A 22,488-nucleotide genomic window follows, 5' to 3' on the forward strand; every position below is an offset into this window, starting at 1 on the left:
TTTTGCTGCTGCTGCCTTACTTGGTCTGGTAGATAATGTTACCTCGATACGGCAGAAGCTTTCTGCCATTGTCAGTAAGTCTTTGAACAGCTCCAATGAAAACCTTGAAGGCCAGACTCCAAACTTACCTGTTCTCTGTTCTGTTTTGAACTAAATGTTTGTTCTTCCATTGTTTTCATTGCCTTTTGTAAGGCGTTGAACTCTACCACTCCCAGTGGAATACTGGCCTCCCACTCACTGTTTAATTAAGTGAAGCTTGTACACGAACCGACTGGTCGATTTCACTGTGAGTCAACATATGAATAACCCTGGTCCTTATAAACCAAATCAGCTGTCAGGCATGGGTGTAATCCCTCTTTTCATGCTGTAACAGCGATCCAAGAAACACCCGAGCACCACTTTTGGTTGTGTCCCACTCTCCCTGATGCTGAGTTCACTCAACAATAGTTAAAGTTACTTTGACAAAATCTTTGTTGTTGCTCTTAATCAATTTTCGCTTTCATTATTTATTAGTTATGAGGCTGTTAACATTGTTTTCTCTGCAGATATATCTTAATTTTTAAGTCATCCTGGTTATTCTGAAGGATGTGCAATGTGTCCATTATGTCCGTGGTAGCACAGTGGAATGGTGGCGACACTGTTGCCTCACAGCTAGAAGGTCCCGGGTTCGAGCCTCGCTGTGGGTGCTGGGGGGCATGTCCTCCACCATGCCTCCGTTGCCTGCTGCTCGAGGAAAGAAGCCTTTCTGCGTGGAGTTTGCATGTTCACCTGGGGTTTCCTCCTTAAAAAAAACCCACAAAAAACATGCAAGAAGATCACCACCTGACCAATGGTGACGAACAGGAACTGGGTCCCCGGGCACTGGTCGGATGGCAGCCCACCACTCCTGGCCTGCCGCGGAGGAAGGACGACCAGGATAGGATAAATGTGGAGGACAAGTTTCACCAGTTGCATGTCGTGTGTGCATGAAAAAATTGTGTGACACATAAAGGGGATTGTCCCTCCGATTCTTCATATTTGAAGCTGATGGAGACTTTGAGAGGGACATAACTGCAAGGTTTTGGCCCAGGACTGAAATGGTTACATAAACGTGGCCAAGTTCAACTTTTCTGCTCACTTGCTCACTTTCATGCTCTTTTAATTCCAGTGCAGTCAGCCCATCACACCTGTTGGTTTAATAGTTAAGACAAAAAATATGCTAAGTGTTTGTGGGAATGCTACCAGGGATCCACCAGTAATTGAGGCCTGTTGATCTTTTTTGTGGAAGAAGTTGGATTTAGACAAAATGTTCACTATCCAAGGACCATCAGCTGCACTGGTGTCACATTCACACAGTGCAGTCAAAATAAAGGAAACCACAGTAGAGTTCAGTGACAACACAGAGCTGTACTGGTTTCTGTGCAGCTGGAGATTCATTACTGGTACGCAAAGAAAAAAAGCCACTTTGGGTAAAATGATTACACTTGATGATGTATGATAACGTAACTCAGGATGTGACCGAAATATTGACTCATTCTTTCCATTTAAGAGGTCCTCAATGAGACATGAATGGTCGCTCGGTGATCCGAAGCACACTGTAATTACGTTATCTGTACGCTCACTCACCGACATGATTTCAGCTGGACATTAATGGCACACAGTAAAATACTTAACGGACGCCGTTTTCCTCAGAGTCTCATAAAGACGGGAGGGGCGCTCACTCAAATTATTATATTAGAAATCAGCATCGACCTCGTCCTGCAGAAATAACAGCTTGGACTCTCAGTCCATGATGAGTAGGAGTTGTACCAGCAGATATATATGAAGTGTGAGTGCAAACAGTCTCAGACAGAGAAAGAGCTCAGTGACCTCCAGTCAGACAACACTGCAGTGGCTTCACGACCAAACTCTAATGGCAGCCAAAGCCAGGACTGTAATCTTCTTGAAATTAGCGATGCAGATGCGGTTTCTTAACGTACAATCCGACCGAGCTTGAGATGATCTGAAAGGAAAACTGAGAGGAACTGCTCAGTTACATGTAGTACGTGCACAGCTGGTGGAGGACTCGCAATACTTAATAAAACATGTCAGCGGCAGTGGAGGAGGAAGTTTTCAGATCCTTTACTTAAGTAAAAGTGCTATTACCACAGTGTAAAAATACACTCAGATGTAAAAGTCCTTGCTGTAGATGTTTAAGGCTGAGCTCATTTTAACTACTTTATATACTGCTGAGTAGTTTAAACTAGAGCAGTGCATCATATTCTATAAGATCATCATATGTTTGTCCTGTCAGTGTCCTGTGAGAACCACGTACCTCTAAAAAGTCAGCTGTTCATGAGAATTTTCCAGCTGGTCAAAGAGGATTTTTACAAAAAGTTTATTTAGCTTAAGAAGGAGCAGAGTTTTATCAAGCCGTAGAGGAACACTTAATCCTTCACTTCATCAGAAACACTCAAATTTAGAAGCACCAAATTTGGCGATACATGGTTTTCACTTGACAGGAAGTAACTGGTACAAACGTAGCAAAAGTACATTTACCTCTGAGATGCAGAGGAGCAGAAGTATAAAGCTGTTTGTTTAACTTCAGCTGTAACATGTTTGACTGATTTGTATTTTTAAATCTTTTCTTATGGCTGGGTCTTTTATTCTATCCTCTGTTTGCTTTATTGTACTGAATCTTTCCCACATAAAAAAAACTCTGTTTTAAAAAGTACATCAAAATAATGTGACGAGTTTAGACTCTTTATAGTTTCCCTTTAACCACAATGTTTGGTAATTTCAGGGATGATGGAGGAAAAGACCTGAACATCGTCATTATGATGGAGAAAGCGTCTATATTTACAGACATCAATTAAACACTGAACGTTTCTAAGTGTTTTTTAAGTATCGTTGGGTTCTAAAAAAAAAAGGATTTGAAGAAGAAGAGAAACAGGTTTGAATTTTTGAAGGTGGGTTAGACGCTTGGGAGTAAAGCCTGGAGTCAACAGGAACTGGAAAATGATAAAGTTCTGTTAAAGGATGTGAATAATAGGACAAATAATTATGCATGGGTGTGCGCGCAGGTGTGTGTGTGTGTAAACAATGTGTACGATAATGTGAAGACAAATCTACACATGTATGTGTGTATTACCAACTATTTCTATTCTTCTTTCTATTTTTGCTGTTTTCAGTTGGTGTTATGTTTATCCTTTAGAACTCATGTAGTAAGAATTAATTTAAAGGGGTGGGTGATTTCCAAAGTTTGTCACTGTTCTAACTACAGCTGTTTCCAAAACCAATGATGAACTGTAAAGCTGCATATCTAAAGGGGTAAAGGTGCAGTAAGTGTGTTGGACATCAGTCTGTTCTCTGAAGCTCCTGATGAACATAAATACACACACCGACAAAAAGACTGGACACGAAGGCAGACGACAATCCTGCTTTTGAAGCTGTTGTTGTACTTGTGTAATAATCTTTACTAATTTTGATCTTTCTTTTTTTTTTCCGGCAAAAAACTGAACTGATAAGTGTCAAATATTTTGCAGAGCGCTGAGAGTTTGGAGAAAGAACGACCACGTCTGTGCAGAGACACCAAAGAAGAAGGGAAAATCAATTATCTTTTTTAATTACATTATCTAAGCATAGATGCATTGCTTGTGAAAAAGGTAGAAAAAACAGCAAGTCTTTCTCAATAAGTTAAACCTCTCTGGCCGAAGAGCAGGGCCGGCTCACAAAACAGAAGATTTCCCGTAAAGCGTTCAGATTGGTTGAAACAAAGTTAACTCATGTCGCTGAAATAAAAGTGCGTCTCTTTGTTGAATTTAACTTGTTAAAAAAAACAAAAACATAGAAGATGCGAGTGGCGTATGTTACAGTCCTTCCACCCTTTTCCACAGGGCTTTGCAAGCATTTTTCATGAAACTTCACAAGTTCCATCGTTTGATCGACAAACAATAAGCGGAGTTATAGTTAGTAAAAAAAAAAGAAATCATAATAACAATAACAATAATTACAATAACAGTTATAACGAGAAATGTAAGTAATAAACACAGTCCTGTACAGTCAGGCTCATCTGATTGACCACAGCCGAGCTGATCGATTATGGATTGGTCTTCAGCAGCGTGACAGACCCGTACTGACTGAAGAGGGTGGTCAACGCTCGTCTCCGTCCAGCCTCCACTCCCCTCAGCTGCCCTCGGCTATGGTTTCCTGGAAAATGCCTTTCCGTTTCGTGTCCTCCTCCGCTGAAGAACACACACAAAGGAGGTCGTTTTGAGAGCAGTTTCATGTTCATGGTTTACAGATGCTGATATCTACCACCAGTCACCACAGAAGAAGAAAAACCTTTTACTCTGAACCTGCAGTCAGAATCATTATCCTAAAAGCTGAAAACTAAAAACTCTTTTTTTAAAAGCAGGTCTAGTTTCAAGTTTGAGTGCAGCTCAGAGTCTCTTTGCACCCGTTCATGACGTGATTTCTTACTTTTAGTTGTGAAAAATGGTGACTTGTACTCACTTCATCTACTCATAAAGCGCTCATTAATGCCTCATTCTGAGGCTTTGGGTTTGGTTCCCAAGCAGTTAGCACACAGTCATTTTGTAATTTGCCCGTGTTGGTCTGTGTGCTGACGATGATGCAGGATGACATCACCAAAACTGTCCAATCAGAGGTCACTGTCAGTCTGTAAGGCTTCATGATTACTAGTTTTGGGAAAAGTCAGAGTAAACATGAATCTCACCAGAACTAAAAAGGCAACAATGGATGTTTTTCTCAGTCCAGACTGAATGAAATGAACTTTAAACTTTAAAATCTAAATCCCATTTCAATATCTGGCACCTTGTTGTCAATTTAAAGAAATCAAACCTTTAAGAAACAATGTGTGAGTGTAACATGGAGGGAGCTGAGCTCAGAGACATGCAGCAGAGGGTCTCACCTCACTGGGGTTTGTCGTAGAGGTCGTTCCCGCAGAGCGCTCAGTCCAGTTCATGTACCTCGTCCTGCAGGGAGACCGAGGGACGCGCCGCTTCGCTCACCCGTTTGGCCATGATGTCCCACTGTGGAGTCAGGCCTTTGGATTTAGAGCCTGCAGAGGAGGAAGAGCACAAGAGATGCTGGTCACACACGCATCAGCTCACTGATGCTACTGCCCTCTGGTGGGTCCATGAGGTACTAATTTCTGCAGCACATTTACAGAACAAACAGCACGGACGTGAATGCACCTTATGAATCACCTGTCCTGTCTGCTGATCACTCAAACACTGTCATGTTTGGAAAATACTTCCATAAACAATTTTCCCACAGCTCAGCTGATTTCATCTCATCAGTGTTTACAGAGCCAGAGGTCATCATCTCCACTAGAGGTAAGATCTTAAGCCCGAGCCCGAGCCCGAGCCCGAGCCCGAGCCCGAGCCCGAGCCCGAGCCCGAGCCCGAGCCCGAGCCCGAGCCCGAGCCCGAGCCCGAGCCGGCCCGAAATTCGGGCCGGGTCGGGCCCAAAATGTCAATTGTTAACTTTGGGTTGGGTCGGGCCGGGCTTCTCTCTCGCTAATTTTTTTTAATAAATATATATTTATTTGAAGTCTGTAATAACCAAATACACGGCTCGGGACACGCGCGCGCTTTACGCAGCGCTCAATGCCAGATGTTCAAGAGGACGAGACCCGAGACTGAACTCCCGCACAATACGCACTTTACACCGAGATGACCGCCCTGGACCACCTACCTCAGCAGGTCTGACTTCTGCAAACAGCAGCTGGTCCAGAAACATGTATGAATGGATTCATCCGTGCGCGCAGTCTCCAGTGGAGGATTTTTAAAGTCTGTTTGTTTCCGCCTTTGGTAACGAAGACTATTGTGAACCTGCTGCGCTCTGGAGGCTTTACAATGAAGCCCAGAGACCTGCTCCTGCTGCTGTTCCTCTCCTTGTCAGAGAGGCGCGTCCATGTGAGCACAATATCACACACAGAAATATCTTTAACAAACTTTTCCAGCGTTATTTCATTGTGTAAATGCATTTATAATGATCATAAAAATATGTAGATTATTTTAACATTAAGAAAACTTGCGATATAAAATTTCGGGTTTGTTTCGGGCTCGGGCCTGCAAATCAAGTTAATTGATCGGGCTCAGGCCGGGTCGGGCTTTAATACCCGTGGGCCTGGGTCGGGTCGGGCTGGATTTTTTAGGGCCGATCTTACCTCTAATCTCCACTAATCAGGCCTGTCTGCTTTCCTGCTTTTACAATATCTTACCAACAGCAACGAGTTAACGGTTAGCTAACAGCAGAGTTAGCATTAAATCCTTCACGACAGCTGAAACTGGAAACACTCTCCTCTCCACCTGCTTTGCACACACACAAGTAGCCTGTTTGTGCCAAATACCAGTTAACAGTAAGACATTCAGCAATTTGTCTTTATAAATATTCATCATCGTATTGTTCACAGTCTGACTCACACAAAGCCATATTTTTATTATTTTAGCATTCAGCCAAGACGCTTGTTTGACAACCACCACTATCCACGAGGCAGTAATTCTCATTATTCTGCACAGATGAAGCGCGACCAGGTCTGAAGTGAAAACCAACATGTGCTTTGACACATTTATGCAAATAACACATACAGAGAACGGGGACATTAAAAGACAGTGAGTGATCGAATGCTCCACCGCCACATTAAAGTCCAAGTCTTCAATGCAAAACAAAGGTGATCGTGTGAGATATAATGAGTTCATTAGCAAACTTTAGCTCTGGTAGGTGGATTTCTGAACTTCGGGGAGAGCCGGACATCCCTCGGCCTCCAGTCTTTCTGGTAAGCTAAGCTAACCCTGGATCTCGCTGCGTACTTAAAGCACAGACGTGAGCGCGGACTTCCTCGTTCCTGTTCCTTTAAGTTTCAGCGTCTGTCCAGAAGAGTTTGTACAATAAAGATCAATTCACTTAGAAAACAGAGCAATCAACACAGAGGACTGCAGAACACATACTGCAGGTACTGAGTGATTTCCTGATTTACAAAACAAAAGAATACGACCGTTGTGATAATTGCCACTGTAAAAAAACAAACAAATAAAAATAGAAAAAAATCAAAATTAATCCCTAACACTCCAGTCTGGCTGCTTTCCAACTCTAATCTCCTCCTGGTGTGTTATCCCAGCCTGGGCCTGAGGTGGGCTCACAGACCAGTGGAGATGCTCTCCCTCAGGATACACTTAACCAAGCCCTCCTCCTCCTCTTCCTCGGCGTTACCATGACAACGTAGACCGTAGCCTCCAGCTAGAGCAGCAGGGCCGATCCGATCCTCTCTCCCTCTGCCTCTCAGTCTCTCTCTGGCGTACTCTGGCTCTCTTGATCGCTCAGTCTGTCTCTTCCCCTCTCTCATTTCACAGGGGAGAGGGGAAAGTGGGACGTAACCCAAAAAAATAAAGAGCCCCTCACAAACTCTTAACCCTTCGGCGGTGGATCGCAACTGTGTCTCGTAGCCATCGAGCGAGCCGCGGAGCTCAGATGTGCTCTTACATTCTCCTCGAATATTAAAAAGCTCAATGTTTAGCAAAGACATTAAAAATTGAACTCCGACAGTCAGTAATACAGTCAAAATAATTAAAATCAGACTGTAATGAGAAAGAAATGACATGAAAAATTGTTTTGAAAGCTAATGATGACAGAATTTCATACAGACAAAAAACTACCTTTAGAGTCACATTTGCTCATAAGCGGCCATTAAAAACCAGCAGCTGGGGCCCAATTTCCAGTAATTTCTTTCATAAAATATCATATTCCATTAAAAATCTCATATTAAAACTACCAAGTAATTAGTCCTTTAGATTAGAAGATCATGATTATCAGATTTGAGGAAAAACTGCGAAATAATCTTTATTTAATGTGTTTCTGACTTCTCCTAGCATGCTCATTTTGTGCTACTTTCCACTTTGAATCAAATTATACGTTTAAAAGTGAGCTCATGTCCTGTAATAACTAACTGTGGAAATACATAACGACGATATGAACTAAAACACAAACGAGCTCCCTGCTCTCACTCACCATCCAGTCCGTTGTGCTGTTCATAGGTGCGTTTGCCCAGGATGGTGGGTGAGCCATTGTTGAGGATGGGGGAGGACTTAATGGGCGTCAGGCTGCCTGTGGAGATGGACCCTCCGCGAATCGGGGGGTCGGGTTTGGCTGGACGGGGATGTGCTTCTGTGGGTGAAAGAGAGAAAATGAGGAAACATGAAGAAAAGAAGAGAGAAAAGGGAATGTAAGAAACAGAGAGAGGGGAAAAAAGAGGTCGTTTTAGATCAGCAGAACGGACGTCAAGGAGCAACCGAGGATGAAGAGAAGAAGAAATTAAGTCAAATTAAGCTGAAGCTGTTAAACACGTCCCACATACTGGCTGTTGGTATGATTTCTGATGAATCACAATGATTCAAAATAAAACAACATATTTGCACTTTAATAGAAATTTTCAAATGTACTCTATGCTTTGATTTTCATTCTTCAGAATCAAAGTTTGATCATTTCAGGAACAAAGTGTTAATATCAGCACTGGTAGAGTCTACAGCCAGGCGAGCAGCATCATGGTGCTTTCAGCTTAAAATGCTAACTGTTGCAGGCTAACGCTAACATGCTGATGTGTTGACATGATGATGGCAATGATAATCAAACGTTAAGAGATCATCAAAATTATTATGATTCATCCATGAGATCATCAAAATTATTATGATTCATCCTGAGAGGAGCATGAATGTGCCACATGAAAAGTCAGGAGATGACCAAAGTATTACAGCTCAACCTCTGGAGACCACGAATGTCTACACAAAATTTCAAGACAAAATTTCATGCTGAGATATTTCAGTCAGGACCACTGACGTCGTCGTCCACAGAGCACAGATCCAACACCAACACCACAACCAGCTAAACTGACAGAAAATAGAAGCTCAGACATTAAGGATTCAGCAGTTGGGCCGCCTCTTTCTTACCTAAATACCGAACCACAGACTCCAGAGGTTTCCGTTCCACAGGTTTCAGTGGCAAAGGCTTTTTTGGGCCATCTGGCAACCGCAACGCACCTGCACAAATCCATCGCAAACATACACAATCGATCACACAGCACAAAAGAAAAACTGTCTCTTCAACAATAATGACACATTTCAAGTCCCGAAAAGCGGAGGGACCGGGTTTCCTACATTCTGCCTTGATGGCTGCCGTGTTGACAGGGAGGTAGGGGTGCCTGGCGAGATATCGCGGCCTGATGATGTCCTGACAGAGGCGGCGCGCCATCCTCGTCAGGCCCGTGGTCTGCAGGTAGAAAGCCTGTCGCGTCTTCACCGCGAACTTGGGGCTGCCGCTGTGCCGCAGAGGCAGGCCGTGGGGGCTCTGGAGGTACAAACACATTCACAACAGGGGGGTGTTTGTGACCTTCAGGCACGGATCTAATGAACTGTGATGGAGGTCAAATTATCACCTGGTGACCAAGAAAGCATCGCACCTGGAATAGGTTTAATTACTTGGATTTATTGATGCTGGCTGGCAAAATGGAGCTAAAACCTTCCAAAAATGCACCGTCCATTTAAGACACTGGCCCGGCTAATGCAGACTACCAAAGTCATTCAATAGCTTTTATTCTACTTGTGTATTATTTCTGGAGTGTATGTGGAACTTAACCTGGTTTACTGACACACTGCAGTACATGAATGGGTCTGCAGTGTTTACATAAAAGTAAACTTCCAGCATCTCAAATGTACAGTAAGTACGAGAGAGCTCAACACACTGCAGCTTGAGAAAACACACATCAGTACAATGCTTGGCCTTCTGTGGCCGACACCTCGGGACATTTCTGGTCTATTAACGGCGGAATGATTATCGTACAGGCTACAGGCCGTCTGTCAACACTGGAGGGAGGCGAGCAAAGGTTAAAATCTGTAATTAACAATAAATCTCCCCACGTGTCGTTGAAATGAATGATAGAAGTGACAGAAATCTCAGGTCGTGTGGGGTGCGTGTCACTTAAAGTGCGGAGTGGAGCAGCAGTAGCAGCACGAGTCAAAAATCCACAACATAAATATAAAGAGATGATACACAGACCTGACTTCAACCACTTTAAAACAACAAGCGGTGTTCAGCGCTTTTTAGTGTCCTCTGGAAACACTTCTGGGGTCATTTTGTGTATTTGGTTGTGCTGTGTGGCGCACATGTTTTCAAATTAATGAAGATGTTTTCTTAATTAGCTCCTGTTCTGTTTATTTGCATGTGTTTTCTCGAGTTGTAGTGTGTTAAGCACTGTAAAAACGTCAAGACTTGATGATTTTCTATCTGAGTATCTTTGGGACATTTTAAAGCCTAAACAATGAACTAATTAATTGCAATGAAGATTAACTACTCCTTGAAGGGTGGAGAAAGGCTTTGGGCCAACAGTGAGGCTGCTGTTGGCGGTGTGCAGAATGAATAAACTAAATGTCCAGTGAAGCGTGTGTGTGTGTGTGTGTGTGTGTGTGTGTGTGTGTGTGTGTGTGTGTGTGTGTGTGTGTGTGTGTGTGTGTGTGTGTGTGTGTGTGTGTTAATACCATGTTGTTGCGGTTGGGTCCAGGCCTCTCCCCGTCCAGTCTTGTGGGCATCTTCAGCCCTCCGTACTTCTTCCAGTAGGTCCAGCAGGAAGCGCACAGGCGACACTGCATGTTGGGGGGTCCCCACGAGTACCACTGGTAGGAGCTGCTGGCTACACACACACACACACACACACGCAATCACAATCAGACAAAGGAAAGGGGGTGCAGCGTACGCACACACACATGCACGACATGCCCAAGACGGCTCAGGCATAATCACCAGCACATGCTCGTGTACTTGCGAGCGAGAGCATAACCTTTAATCATTCATCACTGAATTAACTACAACCACTAAAATAACTGAAACAACACTCTGCAGCAGGACACGTGATGATATTCTCTCTCCAGTTTAATAATGGGGAAAAAGTAGAAATGTGAGCCACATGCAGAGAGTACAGCGTCAATCTACAGCGCTCTTTAAATGATCTGTTTTAAAATGAAAATATTAATGAAAAAGAGGGAGGCTCCCTTTTTAAGATTCACTAAATAATAAGAGCTGGAGGATGAAAAAAGACTGAAACATATACTGCAGCCATGAAGTACACCATAACACACATATACATCTTATTGACGATACAGTATTATATTCACGGAAAAAGCACATTCAATATGCACCTGTGAAGTTCATCATGAACAAATTAGCCAGCCTTACTGAAATCTAAATAAATCAGGCCAATACTTTCATTTCAATGAGGCCAGAAACAAAAGCTATTACAGTGACAAGACAGCAGTGTCGCCATGTGAATGACTTACTGTAGCAGCTTTCACAGGCTCTGCCGAGGCCGGGGGTCTGCCCTGAGCCTGGAGGTCCTGGGACGGCTGCGCCCGCTGCTCCATTCACCAGAGCTGGTTTTACATTGTTACTCAGCTGGTTGGGGTTTGGCTTGTTGCTGGAGGGGTACAGGAACAGAGGCGGGGTGGGGGTGGGGGGGTCAGGCCAGCAAAGATAATACAGGCCAAAGAGAACAGATAACATTCATCAGTCTGCTGCCACAGACAGAGACTGATACTGTACTGAGAGCTGATATGAATACGAAGAAAGTGAAAGGAAGGGTTGTGCTCTAACAACGGCAGCAGATGTCCAACTTTAAAACACCAGAGACGCTGATGAGAGGGTCAGAAAGCTCCGCCTTGATGTTTCAACCTCTAAACGTCTATGTTTAAACCCCATTCACACAGGAGCTTTCACTGAGGTACTCACTAGTTAGGGATGTAGACCTGCTTCAACTTGCTTTCTGCCTCGGCTGCTTTTAACCGTTTCTGGAGCGAGAGAGAGAGAGAACAGTGAGATAAGAGATGTTAGCTTTCACAACAGCAGTGAGAAAAAAAAAAAAAACAAGCATTTAAAGTCAAATTTGCCAACTTTCAGTTCAGAACCTCATATGGATTTTATTGATTTTAAGGCAGCGTGTGGAATATTTCTAAATGAAACTGGCATTTGAGTCATTTTTAATAAGAAAAATGCACTTAGGATTATTTTTGTTGGAGCCTTCAGTTTGAAGCTACTCCGACGACAGAATACAGATGTAAGCCAAAACATACACTCACACTGACGCCAGCCAAGTTTGTGGGGAAACAAACAGAGAATAAAAAGAAAAAGGAAAGCTTAAAAGGATCATTTTGGGCCTGACATGATTCAATCGAATGCAAACAAAAGGATCAATGTGAAACAGTTATTGGGCTATAAAGAAAGCAACTTATTATGAAATGATAAAGCTGAATGACTAAACGTCTGTTTAGATGGCCTCAAAAGGTTTTTCTTCAATCCCTGATATGGAATGAATGTGTTTACCTGCTGTACATATCTGTCTGTGGTCTTCCACATGTAGTAATACTCGATAATACTTGTCAGGGACTTCCAGGGCAACTGGAGAAGGATGGAAAACGATCATTATTTCAAAGCAGTGGTTATTTAAGTGGTGAGAGCATATTTCAACAACTCAGTAAGGAAATATTCAAAATGTGATGAATATCAGTGAATTTGGTATAATCTTATATTTTAATTGAAGACAGATCTTCTGCAGGACAGCCTCCATATGCAGCTCAAACACTCCAGGTGAGTCAGTCTGAACGAGGCCTCTCTCATATTGAGGCAACGCTTGACCAGAAACCAGGATGTGGTTGCACGTCTGAGACTTGAATAATTGTATGGAAAAGCCAGATTATTATAATTTGCATGAACATTTTGGCCATTTCTGCGATATTCTGCATTTTGCAGTTGATTCTGTTTGTGTTTTCACATTTCTCAATTCCATCTGTGTCGTCTGCATCGCAGCATTCATTGAGCCGAGGCTTACGATGACTGACAGGTCGCCATGTTTCAACCTCCAGACCAACAAAGAAGACAGTATAATAGTTTCCACACTCACAATGCACTAGAACTCAAAATTTAGCACTGAATTAGCACTCCCACGTGAATATACATGTCTTAAGCCAACTGTATTTTCCTTATCTGTCAAAAAAACACATTTCATACAAAGAGACTCTTCATACACATGTCAAAAAACAACTCAGCAGGCCACTAAATCTGTCCAAACCTACTGAAGCTGCACTGTAAAGTTCCCTCTCAGAAGTTTGAAGGGAAAATGAGCTGTCAAGCAGAGGCCCCACCCATAATGGTGGAGCAGTCCTGTTGTTTGAGAGAAGGCCTGGGTGGAAACCTGAGTGAGCAGCACTGACAGCAGCCAGCCACCAGGTGGTGGAGTGATGCTCACAATGTGCAGTAAAGTCGACAAAAGGCAGCACCACTGAGGACTGCGAGGAGCTGCAGAAGAAAGGCAGCTTTCTCCTGGTCTTAGTTAGTTTTCTCAGAGATATTTCTGAGGAATGTTTGGATTCTTGGTCGTTGTGCTTAGCTTTTCACTCTTTACTGTGGGCTGGTTGAAATCTCACTTTACAAGACTACTATTGTGCACGAAGGTGGTTCTACGTAACATCAGCTAAATGCCTACATGAAGTCCAAATGCCTGCAACAGAACTCTAATTCTGTGGTTTCCGAACTCAGAAGCAGCAATTATGGGTACACTGAGTATCCACTGTACACATCTCTAAATGAGACTATACGCATCCCTCTTACAGGCTGATGAGCAGCATACAAAGTGCTCAATAAGTCATCCTAACATATCTCAAACATACGATTTAATAAAGCTGAAATTCTTCTTACACAAAAAGATTAAAAGCACCATCACTGTGAGGTCACCAGGTGACCAGAAGAGCTCACAGATACATTTTTCCCTTAAAGAAGTCAAGTTGTTTCCTCTGTTTTCAGTCTTTATGCTGAGCTAAGCTATGCTAACCATCCTCTGGCTGCAGTTTCATATTTTATGAACAGATATGAGAGCGCTCCTGATCTCATCTAATCTATAGCGAGAGCGTAGCTAAGCATATTGACCCAAACAGCAGCTCTTCCTTTAAATATGCTTCTTATTGCTTTTCTACTCACAAAATCCTGTTGGATATCAGTGAAGTCTTTGCCGTATTTCTCTAGTGCCTCCTCAAACAGGTTGGCCTCGGATGCGCTCCACTCTTCCATTTCATCCCTGCAGAGGACCGGTCCGCCCTGAGGCACCAGCGCTGCGATGCCTCGAGTCATGTCGTAGCCCGTGGCATGGAGGGTGTCCATAGCATGAAACTAACACATAAGATACATGTTAGTCTCAGGACGTGTTGTTTGAGCCCTTGCGCAGTGAAATTCTGTTACATTCTACTGACTTGTTGGGAGGAGTAGGACTAATTTTTATTTGATTTGTCCATGGAGTTTATATGCAGCTCCCTGTCCACGGCTTTGGGCTGTGTTTGAGTCTGTGTGTGTGTGTGTGTGTGTGTGTGTGTGTGTGTGTGTGTGTGTGTGTGTGTGTGTGTGTGTAGCTAGGAGGACTCTTGTCTATGTTTTATATATGAGGATAAGATCTAGGGCAGAATAGACCCGCACCAGGCTTCTGGGGCCAAGTGCTTGTTAAGGATAACCAGACCCAAGCCTCAACAATCACACACCAAGACACACAAAAGCCCGTAACGACACGTAAACACACACGTGCACAACAAGCGTTTTCTTCGATTATCGCTGCCACTTCCCCCTACACTTTTCCATCCATGGTGTGATGCTGATTTAACCTTAGCCCGCTTTCGTGTGTGTGTATCTCACCAAGGTGATGTCTCTGGAGGCTGCAGCAGCACTCATGTGAAGGCTGGGCTGCCGGATAGAACTACTGCAGTCCAAGGCTCTGGCGAACGTACCTACAGACCTATGGGACACACATGAAGCAAGAGATGAAGAAATAATATACAGATGAGAGACAAATTAAAGGACTAGTGTGTACTATTTAGTGGTATTTACTGCAGAGGTTGCAGACTGCAACCAATCGAAAACCCCTCGTCTCACCCCTCCCCTTCCAAGGGTGTAGGAGAACCTACAGAGGCCCTGAAACTTGCGAAAAAAGCAAAAAGTGCTGCCTAACACGTCACTGGAAAACCTCCCGTGGGTGTTCATTTGGGATGAGGCCCACTGACTGTGAAGGCCAGAGCATAAGAATTGCGTCATTTCCATATTCATCAAATCATGCAATGACCCCTTGTGTCCTGTATGAATGCGTTGTAATGTTAGTCTAGCAATCCATCAGTCACGTGATGTGGGCAGCAGCACTGCTTAACACGTCCGCGCGTGACCAGAACGACAACTGGTTGCAAAAAGTTAGATGAGAAGATTGATACGGCTTTTATCATTATGATGTGGAGCAGGAGCTAGGAGACAGTTAGCTTAGCATAAAGACTGGAAGCAGGGGGAAACTGCTAGCCCGACTCTGTCCAAGGAAACATGCTAGCTGTTTCCCCTTGTTTCCAGTCTTTATGCTATGCTAAGCTAACCATTTTGTGGCTGAAGCTTTGGATTAGCATATACATATGACAGTGGTATCAGTTTTGTCAACTAAATCACAGTAAGGAAGCAAATAAGCACCTCCTTCATTCATGTACACGCTTTCTTTTAATTATTTGTGTACTTTTGCACTTGTGTTGACTTACCGAGCTACTACTAAGAACTGGTCAATCTGTTTCTCTGTCAGTGAGCTGTTGGGGTCCCAGACCTTCTCCTCCAGTTTCTCCAAGTCTCTACCGTCTTCCTCGCCTACGCAGACCCATAAGACACACAGAGAGACACAGTTAATTCTCATATACTGCTCAAGGCCTCGCTGACCGCATATGGATGGCGAAAGTTTGTAAAATCCACAATCAAATTTGATTTCCTTCCTGATTCTTGCTTTTTTGAAAATCGCTACCTCGTGTAAAGCTTTAATGAATCCCAGAGTTGAATAGGTGGCGTCTGTCAAGCTGCCAGCCTGCAACAAACCAGCCAACCTGCCTGAGCTTCTAACACATGTAACAGAATTTCATTAATATGGCTTTAATTAGAGAGCTTAGTGTCCCACGGTGCCCTAATTGCAATTTCAGAGGTTTTCCCACCTGCTAAGAATAAAATTCTGGCAAAAGACTGCACCCCCAAATCCGGCAGAAAAATAGTCACATTTGAAAATATTTAATATCTGCACAAAATACTGGCACAAAATATCTGGAAAACATCTTTCAGACTGCTTGAATGAAAATAATCACGGACTTCAATATTCTGGACAAGCTGCAAAGCCGAAAAACTTGTGCAACGTGTAACGCCTAAACTGGAGTTAATAGAGTTTAAAATAATGATCTAATCAACACAGACGCAAAATATGTAGTGTGAGTAACTGCAGCTTTAATGTGCTTTGAGACGGCGCGTGATTGCTGCCGTGCCGCCACTGTTTTCAATGTAAACGTGGCAGCAGACTCGACGCCAAGGCCGGCAGCAGCGGCTCGCCATGTGACCATGGCAACCACAGAAAATTACAATGAAGGAAACAATACAGGTGCTGATTTTACTGTAGCCAAGTTCCCTGAAGTCTGGAAGCACCTTACGGTCATATGTTAGCTTCCTGGTGTGACGGTGCATTCATACGGACATTAAGACAGTACGCTTACTATATTTATGTACAGGTCGCGTCGTATTCAGTCGCTCAAATGGCTGCCTGTATGTGAGCGTGCATGGTATCCTGCATTAGGAGGAAATACGAGCTCTCATTTTTAAGAAACAGGAAGTTTTGTTGTTTCTTTTTTAGCAAGACATGAACGAACACAATGCTAATAAAGCAGATGTCTAGTAACTTTAAAAGTTCTTCTTTTCAAGGAACATCACGCAGCCCATCCTTTCCATACTCTCCTGGTGACTGTAAAACCATCACTTGTGCAGCACACAGACAATAATCTGTCATTTTAAATGCTTTGATTACGTATAATCAGTATAATCATCCACACTGTGATTGCCATGGAAACTAGGTTAGTTGTTTTATAATAACTTTACTCGTAAAAAAGTAAAATAAACGGTGGCTTGGGGCGGAAAAGGCTGCTTAAAATTCATGAAATGTTCCTGAGAACTGAGCAATTACAAAAGCATGAAAAGTTGAATAGTTTGTTATGGCTCAGACTCCCCTATTAATGCTGAAAAAGAAAAAAGAAAAATCAGAACACAGCAGTGTAAAAAAAAAAGACCCCTGCAGGAGAACGTTAATGTGCTACCCTGTGAATAAGCTTCTCTGGAAAACCGTGTCAATTAAAAGGCCCGGGCTTTAAGTACGACGTACCTTCTTTCAGGAGGTCGGTGATGTCGGCCTGGAACTTGTTCCCAACACGGATCTCCCCCTTATCAGCCAGCAGGGTCTTTTGCTGAGGGTCATACACCAGCGAGTAGAAGAAGGCATCCTGGGAAATACAGACGGCAGGAAGGCGTGAGGATGGAAGAAAGGAACAGGAAGCAAGACGGGCAAAAGCAGAGGTGAAAGAGAGGAGTGTATCTGTGTGTGTGTGTGTGTGTGTGTGTGTGTGTGTGTGTGTGCGCGTGCGTACTTTCCCCTCTACTAGTCTCTAGTCTCCTCATTACTGTATGTGAAAAGAACATTCTGGGTCAACACGTTGAATAATTCATCTAGAAACAAGAATCTCTTAACTCATAAGTCTCACTCTCTCTCTCACACATACACACACACACACACACACACACACACTCACACACTCTTAGATAATCCTGTGATCTAAAACAACTAATCACAGTTTGGAGGGGGCTGGTGTATGTACCTCTCTGTCCAGGTATGACTTCAGGGCTTCTGTCTCGTTCAGCAGCGTCACACAGCACTTCCCCCTGCAGACCAGAGGGGACGGAAGGACAGGAAGGACACGGAGGGGGGACCAAAGAGCGAATCATTAACATGTGAAACACAGAATAACAGACGAGGCTTAAAAGTTCGGGGATAACATGTTACATAAGCGCCAGATGAAGGTTGCTACCGGGGTCCAAACTCTCCTCTGCGAGAGGAACTAAGAGGATACTTTGATGCAGGACGCATCTCAGAATCTACAGCGATGATATCAACTGGTTTCCAGCTGGCACGGCCTGATATTTGATGAATCACGGTCCAGTGTGTTGACACTGACGGCGCTTATCTCTGTCCCTTAACTGCTACCGTCTGAATTCGGATTATTTACTGGCTAATTAGCCATACCTCTTTAGCCTGCAGCAAATACAATTTGGCAGGGCGGTAAACCCAAACACCTTGTGTAAACTTGCCGCACATCAGCGTTAAGTTAGAAATCTTAATCAAGCCTGAATCCTCGCTGAACAAACGGCTCAGAGTATTTTTACTCGAGCAGATGTCAGGTTGCTGTTCCTGCCTCTCTTCAGAAATGTCAAGTAATAATGTGGTAATGATTGGGTGGGCTTGCCAGGAGCTTACCGATGAGCAAAGGTGGCTCTATATGTAGAAGTAGCTTTCTCTTGACATTTAGTGCTCATCGTGCACGCTGCACATCACTGGATTATTTAGAGTTTATCTGACTCGGCTCCCAAACATCGTTCAGCCAACATCACCGTGTGTGCAGTGGATGATGCAACTGATGGAATCAATGAATGATCACATCATCATCATCATCATCATCATCATCATCATCATCATCATCATCATCATCGTCCAAACTGCAGTTTTTACAGAAGCAATATATAGATATATAGCAATAAAAGTAGAATAAAGCAGTTTATACAATATAATGTGGAAGTTAAAAGAGCAGCAGACACAGAAATAATTGGTTAAGAAGTCAACCTGTTTAATTAAATCTCCAAGTTAATTAAAAAACTAATATGATCAGTGTCAATGATGAAATGCTACCATTTTAGTAGCATTTGCTGCTACTAAATAATTTATGCTACATCCACATACCTAGCTTAATAGAGCTGCGGCGAGATTAGTTCATTAAATGGACGATTTCTTTGTTTTCTGTCCCTTTTTAAGCAAAAATGTCAAATATCTGACAAGACATCTGAAGATCACCCTGTGCTCGAGAATCTTGTGATGGGCATTTCTCACTTCGTCCTCAATCAGACCAAACAATTCATCAATTAATCAAAGGAGGAAATAGGCAGATTAATCAGTAATGACAATAATGCTGCCCTAATCCTTGAGATTTTGATGAAATGGTACATGGAATGGATTATATTTATACAGTGCTTTTCAATCTTACTTTGACCACTTGAAGCACTTTACAACACATGCTACACTCACCCATTCAGACACACACACACTCACAGACACACACTCACAGACAGCATCAGGAGCACTTTGGGGTTCAGTATCTCGCCATAGGACACTTCGACATGCCGAATGGTGGAGTTGGGGGTTGAACCACCGACCCTTTAACTGGTGACAACCTGCACTACCTCCTGAGCAACACCACGTTTTTGAGTGCAGTACTTTGAGTGGTACTTTAAGAATTCTTTTTGGTGAAATAAATTTTTCTTACTCTGTTGTTATTTTTGTGCCTTGCTCAAGGGCACCTCCCCAGTGTATACTCACTACTGGAGGGGTCCATACTGGACTTAAAGCAGCAACCCAGGTGTCCACGGACTGAGTAACTGCTGCTCCCATATAAGTACATTTATCTGGTCACTCTGTTTACATCCAGTCAGAGCTGTGTGAAGTTACAGCTGATGCAAACCAGACATTTCCTGCTGCCTCTGCTTCATTTTAAAAGCTGGTAAAACCTGCGTTGGCTTTTATTGTGAAGCAGCCACAGGAAGGTCATTGTATCGGTCACCACACTTGCCGTTACCACAGTAACCACGTGTGTCAGAAATCTTGAGGATTACAACTTAAAGGTTAATTTTAAAGAAACGGTGTGTAGGATTTAGTGGCGTCTCGTGGTGAGGTTTCACACTGCAACCAGCTGAACACCTCGTCTCGTAGGAGAACGTGTGATGGCTGCAAAGCTTGCAAAATATGCAAAAGGCCCTCCATAGAGCCAGTGTTTGGTTTGTCAGTAGGGCTGCAACTGAAGATTATTTTTATCACTGATTAATCTTGTTTAAGAAAATTGGGATTTTTGGTTTTAACGGGAGCCTAAAGAATTGTACAGAGGTTTAATGCGCAGCCTGGGATAGGTATCTGCTGTCACAATAGCGCACTGTGTGAGTCTAAAACTCTTGGGGGAGAGACAGAAAGTAAGAAAAACTGAAATAAAAGTCAGACTGACACACTGAAAGCCATCATTTAGCTGTATAATAAGCAGGTGTTGTCCAGCAGGGTACCTGATGTGTGTGGCAGGTAGAGACTCCAGTTGGCGGGACAGGAAGAGCTCTCTGTGTCTGAGCTGATGTTTCTGTTTCTCGGGGAGTTCTGCCATCTCTGGGTTCTCCATCTCCTCCTCCAGCTCCCCTGGGTGGCAAAAGGGGCCAAAGGTCAAACACACACACATCAGAGGAGGCGGAACAATGACGTCCACGGGGAAAACGAAGGGGGGATGCAAATGTATCGACTGCGGCCAAAAACAGTCTCAGGTGCACAACAAGGGGATATAAAGCACAAGGATGCACGCTTGATGAGCCGGAACAATGAAGTCCCCGGGGAGAAGAGACTCCTGTACACATACTCTATTTTACATAAAACCTCACTGATTATGACCACATGAGACCTGCGATGTGAATCAATCATCGGGAAAGCTTTTCTCCTCCAATTCTGTATTTCTACCCTTATTATAAAAGCGAGGCCATGGATATCACAGGGCTTCACCCTTCCCTTTGTCCCCTCGGGATTCTTCATCATTTTAATGCCCTCCAAATGTGTTTTCAATATACTATTATTTGGGTAATCTCCTGTATTTCAAGCGTGGAAACGACTGAAAGAACCTGAATGGGATGTTAAAAATGTAGAGTCTGCTCTTCTTTGTTATCCATAGAATAAAAAGCAAAAGGACACACTGAGGGCAATTCTGCAGCTTCTATTGAGAAAAGTCACTATTTTTATTGAAAAATGGAAGACCTGAAGTACAGTTTTATGTTTTGAATTTAAAGTTAAACATAGTTGGTTTCACAAAAAGATGGAAACCAAGATTTTTTTAGACTTGCCGTCGAGACATTTGAAAACTCCCATGAATAAATAACATGTTTTCCCTTAAGCATTTACTCCTGGTGGAGGACAGAAACCTCCTGACCATGTGAGCTACACTGGAGCAAATTAGAAAATCTGAACAAATTAGAAATGGAAAAAATAACCATAAAATGAGAAATTTTATTCTTCCAAGTAATCTGGATGTGTGATTTTATAATGTGAAAAAATCTTTGAACACAGTGTCTGTACTCATCTCTCCTTGTGTGAACCAGTTGAAGTTTGAGACTGTAAAAAAGGTCTTTCTAACTTCAAAAGTCTATTTTAAGGGAAGGACTTTAGTTTAAGATTAAAAGATTGGTTCACCCAAATCACACCCTCCAAAGAAAAAATGAATGCAGATCACTTCATTTTTCCCCAGGTTTGGAGATATCAATTTTTGACATTTCTGTTGTCTCCCAAACACAATGGAGGTGAAAGGATTTACACAGGAAAAAAATAATTCATGAACTCAACAGCAACTTGTCTCGGCAGAAACAATGTCCTGGTTGTTCTGGGTAATCCACAGACCACCCTGTCACTGACCTTACCCTACTAGCAGCACACAGGCAAACATAAACAACACGAAGACACTCACAGAATCATGTGCCTTGACCATCAGGTAGCACTGACGGTTAAGGTGAGACAGATGCAGATTAAGAGAGACTGGTCACAGATCAGTCTCACAGGTTTCAAGATATCCTAACATTCAGTTTCTTCTGTGTCGCTGGAAAAACGCTGGATCCTACTTTCACCATCCCGACCTGTCTAGGACAGCTCGTCCAGAGCTACAGAAAACACCGTTTCCACAGGCTGAGTAGCACTCCACTTGACTAGTAAACTGAACTTTGTGTGCAGTGCTGCCTCCCTTTCAGCTTCTGTTGTCCATTGAGCTAATTTCTCTCACGGCAATCTCAGCCGATACAGCGTTGTGTCTTAGAGTGCTACGACATAGATTATCCAAGATTTTTCTTTTACTCCAGGTGTAACCTTAGGGGTCCCGGCACCTTGGATTAAAATAAACATCTTGGAGAATCCCTGAGCCGCACAAACAAACAGATTACATCAAGGAAAAGCAAGAATCGAAGGTGAAAAACAGTCCTCAAGAATCAGTCCAAGGATGAACGGACAGAGCGGCTGTTGAAGGGCTATCAGCCCATGAGTGGGTCACATGTCTGAGTCATTCTATAAGAATAGATTTAGCTGCTGCTGGTCGGCAACATCTCAATCGTACATTCCCTTCCTCCTGTGTGGGTGAGGAGAGTGGAGGAAATGAAAGGTGGGGGAGACCGGGGGGAGAAGAGGAAAGAGGAGATAAGAGAAGATGGACAGGAAAACTGATCAACAGTGAGACCGATTAAATAGGCAAGAAGAGCACAGAGGGAGAAAGTGTGACAACGGCGGTAAAGAGTGAGGGAGCAGGAGATGAAGAAAGAGACGTAAGGACA

General features: G+C 43.2%; 1 protein-coding gene across 1 annotated transcript in view; it reads right to left on the bottom strand.

Annotated features, from left to right (window-relative positions):
- Window positions 1-3,554: 3,554 nt before the first annotated feature.
- mta1 (metastasis associated 1) overlaps window positions 3,555-22,488 on the bottom strand; it is a 41,532-nt gene continuing 22,598 nt past the window's right edge. Inside the window, exons 4-18 of the mRNA XM_070979100.1 lie at window positions 20,206-20,332; window positions 17,706-17,769; window positions 17,216-17,333; window positions 15,573-15,675; window positions 14,698-14,797; window positions 13,996-14,184; window positions 12,346-12,420; window positions 11,755-11,813; window positions 11,307-11,443; window positions 10,512-10,663; window positions 9,135-9,324; window positions 8,928-9,017; window positions 7,993-8,148; window positions 4,892-5,041; window positions 3,555-4,202 (exon numbers count right to left, since the gene is read on the bottom strand). Coding sequence (XP_070835201.1) covers window positions 4,932-5,041; window positions 7,993-8,148; window positions 8,928-9,017; window positions 9,135-9,324; window positions 10,512-10,663; window positions 11,307-11,443; window positions 11,755-11,813; window positions 12,346-12,420; window positions 13,996-14,184; window positions 14,698-14,797; window positions 15,573-15,675; window positions 17,216-17,333; window positions 17,706-17,769; window positions 20,206-20,332 — 1,670 coding nt within the window. The 3' untranslated portion in view covers window positions 3,555-4,202; window positions 4,892-4,931. The remainder of the gene's footprint in view (window positions 4,203-4,891; window positions 5,042-7,992; window positions 8,149-8,927; window positions 9,018-9,134; window positions 9,325-10,511; window positions 10,664-11,306; window positions 11,444-11,754; window positions 11,814-12,345; window positions 12,421-13,995; window positions 14,185-14,697; window positions 14,798-15,572; window positions 15,676-17,215; window positions 17,334-17,705; window positions 17,770-20,205; window positions 20,333-22,488) is intronic.

The sequence above is a fragment of the Chaetodon trifascialis genome, chromosome 14, assembly GCF_039877785.1.
Source record: "Chaetodon trifascialis isolate fChaTrf1 chromosome 14, fChaTrf1.hap1, whole genome shotgun sequence".
Lineage (NCBI taxonomy): Eukaryota > Metazoa > Chordata > Actinopteri > Chaetodontiformes > Chaetodontidae > Chaetodon > Chaetodon trifascialis.